At 41.1% G+C, this 16,914-nt stretch overlaps 2 protein-coding genes across 4 annotated transcripts in view; one reads left to right on the top strand and one right to left on the bottom strand.

Moving 5' to 3' along the window:
• LOC103358357 (synembryn-A-like) overlaps positions 1-8,598 on the bottom strand; it is a 15,540-nt gene extending 6,942 nt beyond the window's left edge. The window contains exons 1-3 of one of the 2 annotated variants that reach the window (XM_008283285.1): positions 7,551-8,598; positions 2,443-2,581; positions 1,521-1,586 (exon numbers count right to left, since the gene is read on the bottom strand). In XM_008283285.1, coding sequence (XP_008281507.1) covers positions 1,521-1,586; positions 2,443-2,497 — 121 coding nt within the window. In that variant the 5' untranslated portion in view covers positions 2,498-2,581; positions 7,551-8,598. The remainder of the gene's footprint in view (positions 1-1,520; positions 1,587-2,442; positions 2,582-7,550) is intronic. The other variant, XM_008283286.1, reaches the window with a different exon arrangement.
• Positions 6,812-16,914, top strand: part of LOC103358358 (transient receptor potential cation channel subfamily M member 4-like) — a 17,912-nt gene continuing 7,809 nt past the window's right edge. Inside the window, exons 1-13 of one of the 2 annotated variants that reach the window (XM_008283288.1) lie at positions 6,812-7,328; positions 9,799-9,860; positions 9,970-10,147; positions 10,540-10,720; positions 12,299-12,468; positions 12,860-13,037; positions 13,709-13,773; positions 13,862-14,095; positions 15,360-15,462; positions 15,559-15,680; positions 15,863-16,159; positions 16,291-16,392; positions 16,489-16,617. In XM_008283288.1, coding sequence (XP_008281510.1) covers positions 7,260-7,328; positions 9,799-9,860; positions 9,970-10,147; positions 10,540-10,720; positions 12,299-12,468; positions 12,860-13,037; positions 13,709-13,773; positions 13,862-14,095; positions 15,360-15,462; positions 15,559-15,680; positions 15,863-16,159; positions 16,291-16,392; positions 16,489-16,617 — 1,890 coding nt within the window. In that variant the 5' untranslated portion in view covers positions 6,812-7,259. The remainder of the gene's footprint in view (positions 7,329-9,798; positions 9,861-9,969; positions 10,148-10,539; positions 10,721-12,298; positions 12,469-12,859; positions 13,038-13,708; positions 13,774-13,861; positions 14,096-15,359; positions 15,463-15,558; positions 15,681-15,862; positions 16,160-16,290; positions 16,393-16,488; positions 16,618-16,914) is intronic. The other variant, XM_008283287.1, reaches the window with a different exon arrangement.

Below are 16,914 nucleotides of genomic sequence, written 5' to 3'. Positions count from 1 at the left end.
ACACACACAGACACACACACAGAGATCATTCGGGCCATAACAAAATTACAGTTACACAACAATAATGAGGATGGTGGTGACAGTGGTTATGGGTTACCAAACACAAAGCAATAAAAACACTGTACAGTAAATATTTTTTCAGCTGTAGATAAGCAATGTGCAGATAAAAGACAATAAATGTGATATTTAAGAGCAGAAATGATGGACTTTTAACAAGGTACTACCATTTTGTCCGCATGACAACCAGATCAATGTGATCATTGATAGATTCTTCATAGATTGTGAAATTGATTCTGAATGTCTTCCATGACTGTTCAGACTGATGTGAAAGATAAAGACACATAAAACAGGACTGCAGACAGATTACAGATGACCATATGTTCATCTAAACCTACCTTGTGCAGCTCGCTTTATCAGCCAGGTGATGTACTGTAGGTAAGCAGAATCCCCGATCCAAGGAGATCTCACTGCTCCAACTTTGCGTCAGCTCACTGCCAAGTGTTTCTTACTCTACGTAAGTGCAGTGTGCTGTTTTCTCCCTTTGAATTTGCTCAATTCAATTGCTTTCCAGTCACCCTCATGCACTCTGCCTACCTCTCTCTCTGTCTGCCTCTCTCTCTCTCTCTCTCTCTCTCTCTCTGTCTCTCTTTTTAATCCAAGAGAGATGCAGGAGCCATGGAGTGTTTATGGTTATAATCCACTAATGGACTCTAAGCTTATATCTCTCAGTATTGACCCTCTAACCTTTTACAGGTTTTTCAGACTTGCACTGCTCCGCTCTCTCTCTCTGTCCAGCTTTAACACTCTTTTACTGAAATCTGTTAATAGCTCGGAAAACTCTAAAATAACCATGAAGATTTTGTTTTTTTCGTCACGCTTCTTTCGCTGTTGCATAACATCGCAGGAGCAACTGATGGCTAAGCTGGACCTGAAAAGCATTGCTGAGAAATGTAACCGCACAGCCACTTAAGATAACATTTGTATTTTTTAGTTGAGAGTTTAGAATCTGAAACATGTGAAAGTTATAAATCAATCAATCCCAGAGGAATAATGCACTGATTATACGTGATGTAATTACATTCTGTGCACCTTATTACAATGCTGTTTGTGTCTACTCCCAGAAGATGGCACTGTTTCCCCAGTTGAGTCAGCCTGCTCTGACGTTATTTATCTCATAATATGTGCACAGCTGTGCATTATAAATGGATTCTATTGAAGGTAAACATTATATCCAAGCCATAAGCTACAGATGGTGCTAATCTACACCAAAATACCTCTGACAGAAATCAGTCTGCACTGAGAGGTGACGACAAACACACTGTTCAAGTTCTGGTTTTACTCGAGTAAATAGCCCCTTTTGTTTGTAGCTTCACTACTTTCAACTCTAACACTCATTGTACTAATGAGCTTAAGAAGAAGTTCACACACTCGTAGCTATGTGTCTTGAGCGCCTTGTCACATGAAATCTGTGAGAAGATGATATGTGAGTGAATGACAGGCTTTCCTGGCAGGATGCTCACTCTTGTGCCCGGTGGGTAAAGGAAACAGGTCCGGGATGCTGAAGTGGACGGCTGATGGCCGCAGGCCTACAACAACAGGATGTGCACTACGTCACTGATAGTGGGAGAAAAGTCAGGAGGCCTTACAGACCGTTCTGTAAACCCATATTCCTTCAAGATGAATTAGATGCAGGATATCAACAAGTCAGAGCTACAAGAGACGGATGACCCACAGTGAACTTCCAACCCAGTGGAAAAAAACAACGGTCGTTGACGCAATCAAGGATTTTACACTTTAATCATAGTGACAAAAACTAGTATCACCAGTAACTGTCACAACACCTGCTACACAATACACTGCACGTTGTCACAAATGACCTCTACACAACTAACCTCTACATGCAGAGTCTTCAAAGGGTCAATCCACTATAGTAAGAATTAAAAAAAAAAAAAGATGGATCTTGTTGTTGTTAGGGATGTTTGTATGATGTTTATTTTTTCCCCACAAAGTCTCCAGTACAGTCCGGTTATTTTATGTATCTGTCATGAATTTAATTTAATCATTTATAATCTGTTGTGTTGCATGGAGATATAAATTTTTCTATTTTTTTAATGTGCAGATTTATTGTGTTTTTTTTTCTTATTTCTATTTATTTTTAAACAATGTAGTGACAGGGAGTGATTATAGTGATTTCATATGTATTAGTTACGTTCTCAAACTCCCACTCTACTGAGAAACACAGTTAATTTAATATTATTTTACTTGGATGTTTGACGATCACAGTGTACAATTATATCAGGGTTGCCACACGTCCTGGAAAACCTGGAAAATGATTGAGCAATTTTCCAGTCATGGAAAACACATGGAAAATGAGAAAAAAAGGTCATATGTCCTGGAAACGGTTAGGTTATCCTGGATGCTAGAGCCGCTGCTTTAGCTCACCTGGTTGAGCTGGCGACCCAAGTACGGGAGCTTTAGTCTCCGATGCAGTGGCCATGGGTTCGAATCCTGCTCATGGCCCTTTGCTGCAACCTGTTCCCCCATTCTCCTCCTCCACTGTCCTGTCTCTCTTTCGACTGTCCTGTGTATAATAAAGGCAAAAAGGCCAAAAAAAAAGTTATCCTGGAAAATGATTTGTCCTCCCAACTCTAATTTGTCACGCTAATTATTACCCTGTAATCTGTGGGTGTGTTTGCAATATCCTACAATACAAATCATGTCATAATTATTTTTCATAGATAAATTACAGCCATAGACAAACATCAAGTGTCTGAGTAACAAACATCGAAACAATCTGGGTAAATGCAAAGAATGAGGGGGGCAGGGGAATGTATTAGTGTGTGACATGATAACTTGTGTCTGTAGTGGCTGAATATGTCCTGGAAAAGTCCTGGAAAATAATTTCAGGGAAAGAGTGGGAATCCTGTATGTACATGCAGAGTTTGATGCTCGAGGCTGTTTTCAGATTCATCTATTGAACAGGGAAAGTTTCTCTGTGCTCACCTTTAATTTGAGTTTTAAACTAATTTACAGCTTTGCGACAACATAACAGTTTGAAAGTTGACATGAAACACGGGAACTTTTCAGTGTCTGTGTCCATAGAACACTTGTAAAATGTATAAACAGTATATAAACCAGGAATAAAGGCCTTTGTTTACAAAAGTTGTACGCAGCTATGTGGGCAATTTGAAGTGTATTTGTTGTATAGCATTGACTCTTCTGTTAAGTCATATTTTATATGTGTAAACCAAAGTTTATTATATGATTATATATTATCTGTTTATACCCTCACCTCCAGTTATAAGTGGCCACAGGAGGAGTCATAGTGATTTTAAAAAAAATTAAATTCTATGGTATTTTAATACATTTACAAGAGAAATAATGGCACTATATTGGCAGGAAAGTTCAAAAAAAGATGAAAAAAATAAACAAACAATAATAACAATAATAATAACTTAACAAACGCAACTTAATGGTTTCAAAATAAAAGGCAAATGGAGTTATCAGTTCTGCCATATAATAAGATTCAAGGTAAAAATGTCTAACAGGTAACAAATCTTGGTTTTGTTTTGTTATTATTGACTAATAATAAAAGTATATTGGTGTGGATTTAAACATGTCTGAAAAAGATGTTTAACCAAATAACAAGTGTGGTAATTACACAGCGTCACCATATTACGTCTAAAAATCTGCAGGGAACAGAAATAGATCATGCTACTCTCTGATATGGATGAAAAACAATTTTTAAAAATTATTTCATGTACCTTCATCAGTACCGTTCAATTAAAAAAAAATGAAATATTCATATTACATCAACAAACACATATAATAATAATATTGTAAATAATCCAGCACCAGTAACTGCCTGTTTACACTCCAACACAGGAACAACACACACAACAGTTGTGGCTACAGACTCTCTCCACTTTGGTTGTAGACTGCTTTCAAAATGTTTCACACTCATGTCTTACGGACAGAAAGTGATCAGGTTGCTCCAATCTTGGCAGCTGCAGGTGTGCAGGAACTGGTTCACCGAGGTGGTTTGACTACTCTGCTCTCATCACGTTTCTTCTGATAAACACATGGCGTAGCTAATGCTTAATCATATGAGAAATCACAATCACTTGACTGGAGTGACTCAGTGCACCACTCTGACAATGCAACCTGCTCAAGTGGTAGTCACAGGAAAACTATACAATGGACTAAAAGGGGGAAGTTGGGAACGACTGAGAAAGCGCACGGCAGAGAAAAGGGGAGTGTGGAGGCTAGAAAACATGAAATGTGACACTGACTCCCCATGGATTCACTGTATTATTAAAAGATTAAGAAAAGGGGGATACCTTCCTAGAGCGCTGTTATTATGTTGCTGAAACTGAAACTGGAAAGTTAATAACGTCATTTCTTGTGTCTGTGAGCATTGGTAAGCAGGCTAACAGAGCTACGATCAATCCTGGAAGCTGTAATTTTAGCAAAACACATCTAAAACTAGATTTATCATCTGGAGGAAAAGCTACAAGATCAAGGAGTTGTTTTTGAAAAACTGTGCATGGGGATGTGAGTGAAGGACATTTCAGGAATAAACATGGTGACGACACAAGTGACTCAAGGGAAAAAGGCACAGGAAAAATGGGGCGATAAAGAAAAGCCTGGAGGAGAATTGGGGTTATTTTGGGCTCAGCGGGCTTCCTGCAGGTGATGGAAATGAAAGAATGATTTCTGGAACAATTGCTCAGCAGCAAGTGAAGTGAGGCAGTGGAGGGATGGAGGAGGATGTGAATGAGGAAGGGAGGGGGGGCTGGTGCAGCAAAGTGAGCATAAGGATCAATGTAAACAACGCAGAAGGTACAAGGTCACTTTAAGTTTAAGTTTTGTTTGGCTACTGTTGTTTAAGGATGGTTTATGTTTGCATCACAGCTCTTGTAAATAGAGCATAAAACTGCCACCATGACTGATAAATTACAAGTGTGGGAGCAGGTCAGGCAGCATCAGGACAACATTACAGACACACCCCCTCACCCTGCCATCACACTATAAAGGACCTGAGGCAGAGAGGGATGACAGACTTGAGCATCCAACAATCAGCAAGAGACCACGAATGGTTAACTCAACAAGCCACTGCAGGTTTTTACACTTCCTAGGCGGTAAGTGCCATCAAACAATTATGATTTTTTATTTTTTTTTTTATAAATACACTTTTTACCTTAATTGTTTTTTGTTTTTTTTTAATCATCATCATCAGACTTTGTGCCTCTGTATTGTTGATAAGTCAGGTCAGAAGAGTATGTTCTCTGTCACATCCCTCATTTTTCTTTCTTTAACCACAGGCCATTGCGGTATGGAGATAGCTGTTCTGTTGCTTCTGACTGTGCCTTTGACTGCTGCCTCCCCTCTGAGACCAACTCAAAGGTCAGTGAAAAACTTCAGCAAATACACAGCTCATGTCGGGAAAAAAAACACTGAAAGTAGTCGTGTGATATATCACCCACTGTGTGCTACTTGGAGAAGGAAATTCAAAACATTTCTGCCTCAAGCGTGATATAACTTTTTATATGTATGTAAAGGAGGAGGAGGAAAGCTGTGGAAATGTAATGTCAGTTTATCTCTGTTACATTTTTTAAGTCCTCTGCATACTAATCAATACTATTTTTTTGTTGGACCCACAGGTCAGACGCAGACATCGTCCTCCAAGGAACAACTGTCCAGGCTGCCGGGGTGGAAAGGTCAAAAGACTCAGACGAGCACCACGCTCCATTACCGAAGATCATCCCATTTCGTTCAGAAGACAAACATCTTGACCTTGATGCTCTAAAACACAGGTAAAGAGAAATTCAAGACACACTGTGAGCGGCAGTAAAGGGTCTGTTGTAGGTTATTAATGCAGAGTATTGGAAGTGAAAGTCTACTTCCAGTGTTTATTTCATTTCTGCTGATCACACCTGCCAGCAAAATGTAAATTGTATGTTTGTGGCTTATTTGAAAACTGGAAATTATCGCTTTGAGTGCCAAGTTTGACTTTTACCCCCCCTTTTTACCCTCCTCTTCATCGCTGACAGGATGGCGGCAAAGTTACGTCCACGACGTGCACCTCAGCGTGGATGCCAGTTCGGGACGTGCCAGGTTCACAACCTAGCCAACACTTTATACCACATCAGCAAAGCAAGTACAAAAGAGGAGTCAAAGAACGCCAAACATCCGGATGGATTTGGCAGATAGGGCCAAAAAGGGACTGATGGCACTGAAGGACTAAGATGACGGAGAGCTCTCTCCCAAAATCTCCATCTATTTACAACCAAATATCTCTATATATGTTCTGATTGACTGGTACTTATAGATTTATGCTCATTAAGCACATAGAATGTGGATGTTTGAATGTTGTGTAAAATCCTAATCTATCTTACTTTTTAAAATCTAAAGTCTTTAATATTTAAATGCATTCTACAATAAATATTTAATATAAACAATCGTGTGGAATTATAGTTTGTGCATGCTTGGATTAACCTGCTTAAGAGGAAACATTGAAAAAAATGAATGGGTTGATGTCTGCTTAGATCATCAGTCTTTTAAAAGGTGGCGTGTCTGAGATCACATAGCTGTGTCGTAACCCTGCACAGTGTTTCTCTTTTTTTTTGGGGGGGGGGGTGACTTACACCAGAATGAGCAAACGTTCCAGTCACTGAAAATGTTCCTGCATGCAAAAGTCTGGCTCATATTGCCCTTGATGGAGTGAGGCTGAAGGAGGCATTTACACCTCTGGCTCTGCTGGAAATCAGGGCCTGACTGTGTGATATTTTTAGTCTTCCATTAGAGCAGCAAATTACTCAGAGCACAAGCTTGTGTGTGTTCAGTTGTCTGTCTGCTACAGAGGTGTGAAAATGTATCAGGGCTTTCTTTCTTTTTTTTTCACCACATCTAATCCAGCTCCAGCAGAGAAAGAGATCTGACTGGTGAAATTAACTCACATTGCACAGGGATCACAATCAGCTCACACCCTGTGTTTGAAACGTCTGTGGTTTGAAGTTGCTCCTCCTATTTTTTTTTGTTGAGGTTTTACAAATTGTCTGCCTGTTGTGAAACCACACCCTCACCTGTGTGGCGTGTCTACACCGCACCTAGTTTCCCCTCTTGACTGCTGAGACACGCTTGGGAATGGCATTTCAATGGCAGCCAATTTAGTGGAAAATGGTCAGAAAGAAATGCTCCAGTGTTTCCCCACAAACCTCTCTCTGACAACCGGCAGATAGAGGAAAAAAAACAAAAACATGAGAGACACAGGAGGAGAAGGAGACGGAGGTGGAGGAGACAAAATCAGTAAATCTGAGAAGGACCAGGTGGGTAGGATTTCCATAAAAACCCTTCGGCTGCAGTTGTGATGACATGGTGGTGTTTGGGCGAAAGAATAATACGAGAGAAGTGTGAAAAGTGGAAGTTGTACAAGCTACAGTTGGCAGTTGTTCCCTGCGAGGCACGACGTCGGGGTTTTTATCCATTTATCTGCTTCGGGCAACACTTATTAGGCTGATGTTCGTGTATTTACTTGTGAAAATACTCACATTTCAGCGTCTGCTCTTGGAAAATAAAGCCGCCGTGGAGTTGCAGATAAGTTTAGCTCAGGCCAGCTAGTTTCCGCCTCACATTTGTTTACATCGTATATAAACTCGTCCAACCTGCTAGCTTAACTTCACGGCGGCTAATTAGCCACTAACTGAAACGCGCTCCGGCGACTCGTTTTTAATAAAACAGCCACTTAAATGTTTTATCTGCCAAAAAAAAGTCGAGAGCACACCCATTATGAGGAGCTAACTCGTGTGTAGCTCAGCGTTTCACCATGAACAGCTAATTAAACGCTTCTTAAAGTTGTAGTATTAACTCTAACAATGGCTGCGTCCCATTTCGTGTCGCGGCACTACTGGCAGAGCCCCAGGGCTGGTTTGCCCGCAGCTGGCACAAATAAAGGGAACGGGGCCGCCGTGTTAGCAGGGGCGGCTCTAGAAAGTTCTTACAGGGGTGGCCCACTGGCGGTGTTTGGGTGGGACACAAAAAATTAAAAACTACAAGCTAAGAAAGGGCATCCTAATATGTTGGGATTTCTTATTTTGCAGTTATTGTTGCTAATTTTATGACATGCATAGACTAATATAGGTATAGTTAATATTTTACTTATTAGGGTTATTACCATTCAAAATTGCCTACAAGAAGGGATTCTGCGCTGTATTTAAGGGGGGAAATTTCAGTGTTGAGGTCCATGTGTGGGGATAATTTATATAACAAGAGCCAATTATAGTTCACTAAAACGTTTTTTCGTTGTTATGGGGTTACACATTCCCATATTTTGGTACAGTGCTGCCCGTTTATGATCATACCCTCGGTCCAGGATGGAGTTATGACTATATCTGGGATATTCCAATAAGCAGGCTTCAAGATGGCGGCGAGTTTGGGTGTGAAAGCTAGCCTATGTACTGGACTAGCACGATCTATATGGCCTATATCGGATGTATTTAGCACGTATTTGGCAAATAAAGCATTTAAGGAAAGAAAACAAGACTTGTTTTAAACTTTTATTAAATATTAAATGAGAAAAAAGTGTATGAAACATGAAAAAAGGTCAAACATTAAAACTGCCTACTTTCTACTTCAGTCAATAAACATATTTACAAGGAAGTAAAGGTATTTTTCCTCTAACGAACGAGATTGCACCCTTCATCAGTCTTTATAGCTTGAATCACACCTAACTAGGAATTTCATTATGACAAAAACTGGGATTTTGACATTATTCTATGACAATAAACGGGCTGTTTTACTATATTATGTTATGTAGGAAATGATTCAGGACTTAGATATTTTATGATTATAAACGGGACATTCTATAAAGCAGTATGACATTAAGTGGGCAGCACTGTAATAATAAAACTAACACTTTGTTGTGTTGTGCATTAATACATGCACCTTTCTGGAACAGGAAGCAGCTGGAAGCTACCAACTAAATCTCAGCTGCTGTCACTGTTTTGAAGTCTGTGTGTTGCCTCCATCAGCTAAAGACACCCAAACTGTGTCCTTTGCGCTCTCTGTGTAGTTTATGAACATGATGCACAACTGGCTGTTAAACGCAGAGGTGTTACAGTCATTGATTGGTGCTTTTGCTTGCACTCAGATACTTAGTTACTAAAACTACAATATCTTAGTTTCAGTGGATGTAAACGACCTATTTAGGGAGTGAGCATGCCCCCCTCCCACCACTTCAGTAATTTCCCAGGCCTGGGATAAATAAAGTATTTTTCTATTCTATTCTACTTCTTGGAGGCACCTCTAGTCAAATGTCCTTCTAGAACCATGTACACACATTAGCACTTGGCAAATCACATGACAGTGGATTACAAATTCATTCTTCCGATGATAAGAAACTCTTTAAGTTATTATTTTAATTTCAGTCCAGTCTAGTTTGAAGTCGGGTTGCTCTTTTGTTTGACATGTAGGTTTGTAGTTGCACTGCAGAATGTGTACACGTACTGAAGATACGTGTCGACATGCACACACACGCACCTCAGACAGTCTGACACACACCAGCTTAAAAACATGAGCTGAAACTACAGCACCGCGTCAGAAGTCACAGCCAGGTGTTTTAGGCACTGCATGCCTCACGAGTTTATCACCAGGTCATTCTACGAGCCAAAGTCAACAGCTCTCATCTGAGAGTTTTCTACACCCTGCAGCCACATGCTTACAAGAACTGGTTTTAAGGTCCTTTAAATTGAAACGACATGTGTGTAAATTCAGTTTATTAAACTGTTGAAATGTTTTCAGAGTTGGATCCCCAAAATCATCAAGAAAAGAGTGTGCACCACCTTTGTCGAGGACTCGTTCAGGTACTGTGAATGCTGCTTTGTGATAGTGAAGTCTCTCTTTTCACTTTAATGATGTTTGAAAAGCTGATCAGACTCTCACACTGATGTATTATCCTCCCACTTCTCTCAGTAATGGCGCACTGTGTCAGTGTGGGGGTGCCAGAGATGCCCATGCCTCTGTGGCTCTCGGTGACTATTTCAGCACGGCGATTGTGAACCACTGGGACAGCGCCCAGCATTCGTCTGAATACCCAACTGATGCCTTCGGAGAGCTGCAGTTCGCAGGAGCCAGCAAGAGGCACAGCTATGTGGGTGCCTGATAAATGTTCTCTGAATGACTCATTAAATGCTTTATTTGTGTAGCATTAGAGATTATGATCAAATCTGTAGTGCTTTCAGACCAAGTGCCTTCAAAAGGATTCAGTTCCCTCAAGAGCTGCTTTAGTTGGTACTTTTGATTTTCCTAACCTTTAACTTACTGCTGCACCTGAGTAAACAAAGGCAATGCACTGAGAGTTAGATACTCGGATTTTATATATCAAATCTGAGCCATTTCTACTAGAATCCAGAGGCCAAGAAACTGATTGAACATGTTAGTTTTCATGCTAAAATGATCAAAATGCTTAATTTTAAGCATTTGTTTAGTTTTAATCTGTGTTTTGTTCCTTTCAATCAACCAAATGTCCCTTTCATCCGTCAGTACCTGCGTCTGTCATGGGACACCCCTCCATCTATGGTCTACACCTTGATGACAGCCCACTGGGGTCTCCCTTCACCCAACCTGGTGGTTTCTGTTGTGGGTGGAGAAGGCAGGACTAAGGTGAAGACCTGGGTGCGAGAGGTCCTCAGGCAGGGACTAGTGAAGGCCTCGCAAAGCACAGGTAAACAAATCACTAAAGCAAACTGACCCCAAGTAGCAACTGACACAACAAACATTGCTGCAAGGGGGTGGCTCAGAGGTTTCATGTGCACTTTTGAAAGTGTTGTTGTTAGCTCAGCTTGTGATTTCGGTTCCCTTTTACTGTTGAGTTGGTAAGTCTTACCATCAAATCTCAGCATATGTCATCATAACTTCCCCTTTGACGAATGACGTAAATGGACAATGTTGCCTTTAGTGTGGAAACTAACGTTTTAGTCTTTCTGAAATAGTGTTAGTTCTTATCGAGTGACCCACATATCAAAAATACTGACTTCCATTCTTCTCTGACTGACAACTGACAAATACTACTATTACAATAACTAGTATTTCAGCCTACTATGGCATTTGTTTGTGTTGTTATATAACTTTACAATATTGCATAACTCCAATGAAGTGATTGTAGTATTTCTTTCTACCTCTTGTATGTTTTATGATGAAAATTTTAATTGTAGGTGAAGAAAACAGACACATGTTTTTACAAATTGAATACTGTTTACACTTCAGACTGCTGAGTAACAGCTGATTTTCATGACTAACACATGAAGTCAAATCCTCATGAAATTTGTAAAGATTTCCACAGAACTGACAAATCAGTGGGCAGCAGTGAATCAGGGCCTTCTTGGAAGACATAGAACAAACTCACGACAGCTTTAGCAGGAAAAATCCAGCTGTTTCAAAGTGTAGTCCCCTTACACTGTATGACTCCCCGGGGTTTGATCCTAATTCGGTACTACAATGGCCATTTCCTCCTGAACACTTTGCCAAGTGCAGGTGGCACACGGCGATACGGAGCTGCTGTCATTTGAGGTCGCTTAGCTGTTCTCAAAACAAACCCCATAAGACATATTCAAAAACATACAGGTGCACACATGGAGACAGGTTGGACTAAACATGTTTACTGCGAAGGAGGGTGGAGTGGTGAGAGAGTACATGTTGCTTTTGCACTGCAGAACTGCTTGAAGCTGTTGTAGTTATGTGCATTTCAATGGTATCTGTAGGTTTCATACTCCCATCAAATTGCAGTCTGCTCAGCTTCCCCACTTGGGGATCAATAATGTGTTTCCCTTCCTTCCGTTTTCTTCTATTTCAGTGTTGTTACTGTCTAATCTGATCAGCGTGGTTCTCTGTAATTCTACTTTGTTTCATGTAATGCAATTCCAGTCCATTTTATACCAACAACTACATTTGCAAATATAGAAACTTATGCAGAATTTTCATTTGTGGATATGGCTCACAGCAGAATTGGCAATAAATCCTTTGCAGAAAATAATAAAAGGCAAAAACGATGAAGTGTTATGTCTGAAATATGTACATGTACAAAGTTAGAAATGCGAGTATGGATGTATGAAATTAGATTAACTTCTCTCAAGTGGTGTGATTTGATTTGTTGATAAATGGGATCTACTCAATAGCACAGAGGTTGTCATGGCATGAAGTTGTTCTGATGTAGTCAAGTTCCAGCTATTAACAGCAAAGAAAAACACTTCTGTCTTTCTCCCTCCTAAAAGATTCACCCACTGTTTTAATATTTTCCACCCAGGCGCGTGGATCCTGACAGCAGGCTTGCGTGAAGGCGTCGGTAGGTGTGTTGGCGAGGCAGTGAGAGATCATGCCACTGCGGCTTCGTCAGTCTCCCTCAACAAGGTGGTGGCGCTGGGCATCGCGTCATGGGGCCTCGTGCACAACCGGGACCAGCTGGTCAACCCTCAGGTTGTACAGACGCCCGCGTGTTTACAGATTTCTTCATCTGCTAAAAAAAAATAGCTTTTTTCAGAACAGTAACATTTGCTTTAGATTAGATTATCTGGTCTTTTAGGTTGTGTTTTTATATTTGCTGCAGATTTTTCAAATGAGTTTAAAGGTTTAGGAGTTGTTTCTTAGCTCCCTGTTGTGATTTGCATTCGTAAAATATGTATGTGGGGACTTCATCATGAAGGGCTCAAATTAAATATGTCCTCCGTCTGGATAGTTTAAGGTCCAGACTGCACTTGGATCGCATCATTCGAAGGATCCACCAAATACGGACCTCTGTTACTCTGCGCATATTGATAATATGTGACTAAACTCTGAAATAATGTACCCTGGATTCCTGCTTTTGCAGGGCAGCTTTCCTGCTAAGTACTACGTCCAGAACCCGTCCCGAGACTCCTGCTGCCTGGACAACAACTACCAGGCCTTCCTGCTGGTGGACGATGGGAGTGTGGGCCGCAGAGGAGGAGAGACGGGCTTCAGAGCCAAACTGGAGGACTACATCTCCCACCAGCGCACAGGCATATGGGGTGAGAGTTGGCATAATGAAATATATTGTACACTATTAAATTCAGACTCAGATGACAAGAATTTTTGTTTTGAAAAAGAAAAATATAGGATGCTTGTGCATGCTGTGTTGTTTTTTTTTCATTGGAACTGCTGGTTGGATATGAGATAACCAGTATTTTTGAATGAAGACTGATAACACACTATCAGCACATTGTCTTTCATTAAAGCATTCGACTAAGGTCCACTCAGAACTGATTGTTGCTGAATGAAACAGATTATATTTTTGCTATTATCTCTGCTCCCCCCATACCATTACTCCTAGTGTTTATTTTTTATGTGTAACCTGACTGTAAACAAACAGAGACACTTCTGATAAGTGGAGTTCTCTTCCAACTATGAACACATTCTTTCACATCCAGCCTGGATTTCAATCTGTTCGGCCCTCTTGTGGTGATTCTCTATTAATGCACGTGATGATAAGATGATCCTTTGGTATCTGCTGGATTGCAGCCATTGCGTGCCAGTACATGAACGTGAGACGCAGCGCTTCAACATGTGAAGTCGAGCAGAGTTTTATCAAAAAATTCACAGTGTGCTCTTTCTGTGCCTCTCAGCTGTTGTGTAAATATGATCGTAAGCACTGTTGTCTCAATAAACTGGTATAGATTAGGAAATGTTTGTGTCTTTACAGGCAGTGGCAGCATTGACATCCCTGTCCTTTGTATGCTGGTATCAGGGGAGGCCAGCATGTTAGAGGTACAGTCACATTAGATTAGGTTAAAATCCAAAAACCTGCTTTTATATTCAGATTATGTAAATGCCTCTCTTTTTTTCCCTCTATCAGAGAGTGGATCTTTCTCTGAAAAGCTCCATGCCCTGGCTGGTGCTGGCTGGCTCAGGAGGCATGGCTGACTTCCTGAGCGATGTCCTGGAGAACCTGTCTTCAGCTCCTGTTGTCCAGTCTTCCGATGAAGGCGACAGCGGGGCGGGTCCCAGTGTGGATGTGAAAGACAGAGTGGCAGAACGGGTTAAGAAATACTTTCCTGCGGAAGCGGAGACAGACAAACTCGTTGAACGGGTGAGAGCTGTGGACAGTTGTCTCTGTGCAAGTTTAGAACATGGGAGAGGAAGGCCTGTGAGCTTTTTTTGCCCTGTTTATTCTGCAGCTACTGACTAGATTGACATGAAGGTTAACATTGATACTCACGATCCCAGGGAGCTTCTGGTTCACCCTGCGACCTTTACGTCAATGCCTTAAGGTTGTGTTTACTCACGTGATATTTCCTGATAAAATAGATTTTCTGAGCATATTTCTGCTCTCTTAGCAAGTCTTTTTATGTGACTGACCCTGTAGTCTTTCTTTGAGCACAACCATCAGCATTTATCACTGTTGTATTTAACGTAAAGAAAATTAATTAAGCCTCCAGTGGGCCTGTGGACATTTTGGCTGTTTCTCAAACTCCTTCATGTCTCAGTTTGTCCCAGATTCTGCTGCCCCGGGCTGTTATTTATTCAGTTTTTACTGCTCCACAATTAACTCACTCACAAGCTGTGGCATGGGTTATTTTTGCAACACTGAAAGAGGATCGACTGTTTAGAATATAGCCGATAACTGTCGGTGCTTTGGTTGGGCTTGGCATTAATTTTGCAGATCTGCTCAGGACATGTGCTGTCAAAGTCTGTGTGATATATTTGATTTTAGAAAATATCCAGATTGCAGTGCAAGAAAAGGCAGTATTTACCCAGTGTTTTGACTGAGCTTTCTGTTTTGCGAAGTGCTTTGTAGATCCCAAGGTTAAAAGTTGCTATATAAATGTGTACCATTTACATGTCTGCTTCTCTACACAAATCTTCCTATTAGTGGCAGCTTGTATTCACAAGGTTGATTTTCTATAGATGAGCACTGACAAGTAGAGACGGACAAGAATATCTCACCTTATTACAAATAAATCAGACCTATCTTTGAATAAATCTTTGTTTCCAGGATGTGGTGTCTCTCTCTGTTGTAAAAGAGCCAGTTTTGAAGCCAACCTAACTATTGTTTTCACACTTCAGAGCTTCGTGGCAGATTATTAACTCATCAGTGTTCTTAATGGTTATTGCAGCGCTAATGTAATCAGTGCTTAAAATCCTATTATGCTGATTTCTGTTGAGCCAGGGATTGTTTGGAGTCGCGCTCTTATCTTAATCCTGCTCGCTCAGCATGGAGAAGCTGTGCAGTTAATGATATGGGTTTGACAGCGTTATTTGTCACTAAACTCTTCTTGTTCTTCTTCTAAGATGCATGTTTTTAAATCTCCTTCTCAGTATCTCCAAGTGTTGTGTTTGTTGTGTGTCTCCAGGCCCTGAGCATCTACCAGAACAGAGACTTGATTACAGTCTATCATGGGGAGCAAGAGGGACCAAATGACTTCGACACAGTCCTGCTCAAGACATTAGTGGGAGGTACATGGAGCAAATCTGTATAGTCAATTTTGCAAATCTTTCAGGGGCCAACCCAGCTGCATTTTCTTCATTTTCATGTTTGTTTCTGTATTTCAGCGAGTAAGCAGCGTGCATCAGTTGACGCCAGCCCTTACAATGAAGAGCTGAAGCTCGCGGTCACGTGGAACAGGGTTGACATTGCCAAGAGTGAACTCTTCAATGGAGACATTCACTGGAGGGTGAGGGGGGAGAAACGCACCACATCAGCTGTTACACTGAGAGAAATACCCCCACTCTAAAGCAGATGCATTCTGCCAGTTTTGACAATTAAAATGGTTTAAACCTGATGTTATGAAGGCATTATAAAAGAAAATAAGTGTTGTCCTGTGTAAAAAATAATCATCTTTATTCAATCAAACAGTATGAAGACTTGGAGGACTCCATGACGGATGCTTTGGTCAATGATAAGCCCCAGTTTGTGCGGCTTTTCACTGAGAATGGCTTGAACATCCTGGACTACCTGACTGTCGGGAGGTTGGAAAGCCTCTATCGCTCTGTGGCCGATGGGACGCTGCTTTACCAGCTGCTTCAGCGCCGCCTGGTGGAACGTCTGGGAACTGCAGCCTCTGCACCTGCTTCATCCAGCGTGGAATCGCCTTCCAAAGTGGCAGCAGAGAACATGCAGAGTGGACCAGTGAAGGATATCACCCTTTTTGAGGTGGATTTTTCTTTAAAAAAAAAAAAAAGAGAGAGAGAGAATCCCTTCTGTAAACTAGTTTTGCTCAAGTAGAATTCTAAGTAATGTGAAGAAAACTCACCCTCCTGTTGCTCTACTTACTGTTTCGTCAGGTGTCAGGAGTTCTTGAACTGTTAATGGGAGATGTCTGCCAGCCATTTTACTATGATGCTTTGGGCTTAGAGAAGATCTCATCCAAAAGGAGAGCTCTCCGGGTACTGTGAACCTGTCTGAATAAACAAATATGCCATACGTCAAAGCTTTTCGAAAACCCGATAACCTTTTCCATTAATTTTGTTCATTGATCCCAGCGTGCCAGTAAGCTGCTGCGTGGCGACTGCTTGTATCGGGAGCGGCGCTGCCTCTTCCCCTGGGCTTCACTCTTCATCTGGGCCGTCCTGCAGAACCGCAGTGAGATGGCCACTTTCTTCTGGGAAATGGTAAAAGCTCTGATACAGAATGAAACAATATGTTCTGTTGCTGTTCAGCTGGTTTACAATACGTTCACAAAAGTCCAACATGCTTTCAGTGCGGTCAGACTCAGAACTAGTGGAGCCAGGGGTTGTGAGACGATTAATTGGAGGAGGAAACCAAACTTCAACCAAACAGTTTATATTCTTTTTTTTTAATCTAATGTTTAAAATGTTGGATAATTACACAATTTGAATGAAACCATTTGAAATGTCAGTCTGCTAACATCTCAAACATCTCTGATCATGACCAGATGCTGCTTTTTT

Source organism: Stegastes partitus, unplaced genomic scaffold (genome assembly GCF_000690725.1).
Source record: "Stegastes partitus isolate 25-593 unplaced genomic scaffold, Stegastes_partitus-1.0.2 Scaffold306, whole genome shotgun sequence".
NCBI lineage: Eukaryota > Metazoa > Chordata > Actinopteri > Pomacentridae > Stegastes > Stegastes partitus.
This window is presented reverse-complemented; position numbering and strand designations above follow the sequence as displayed.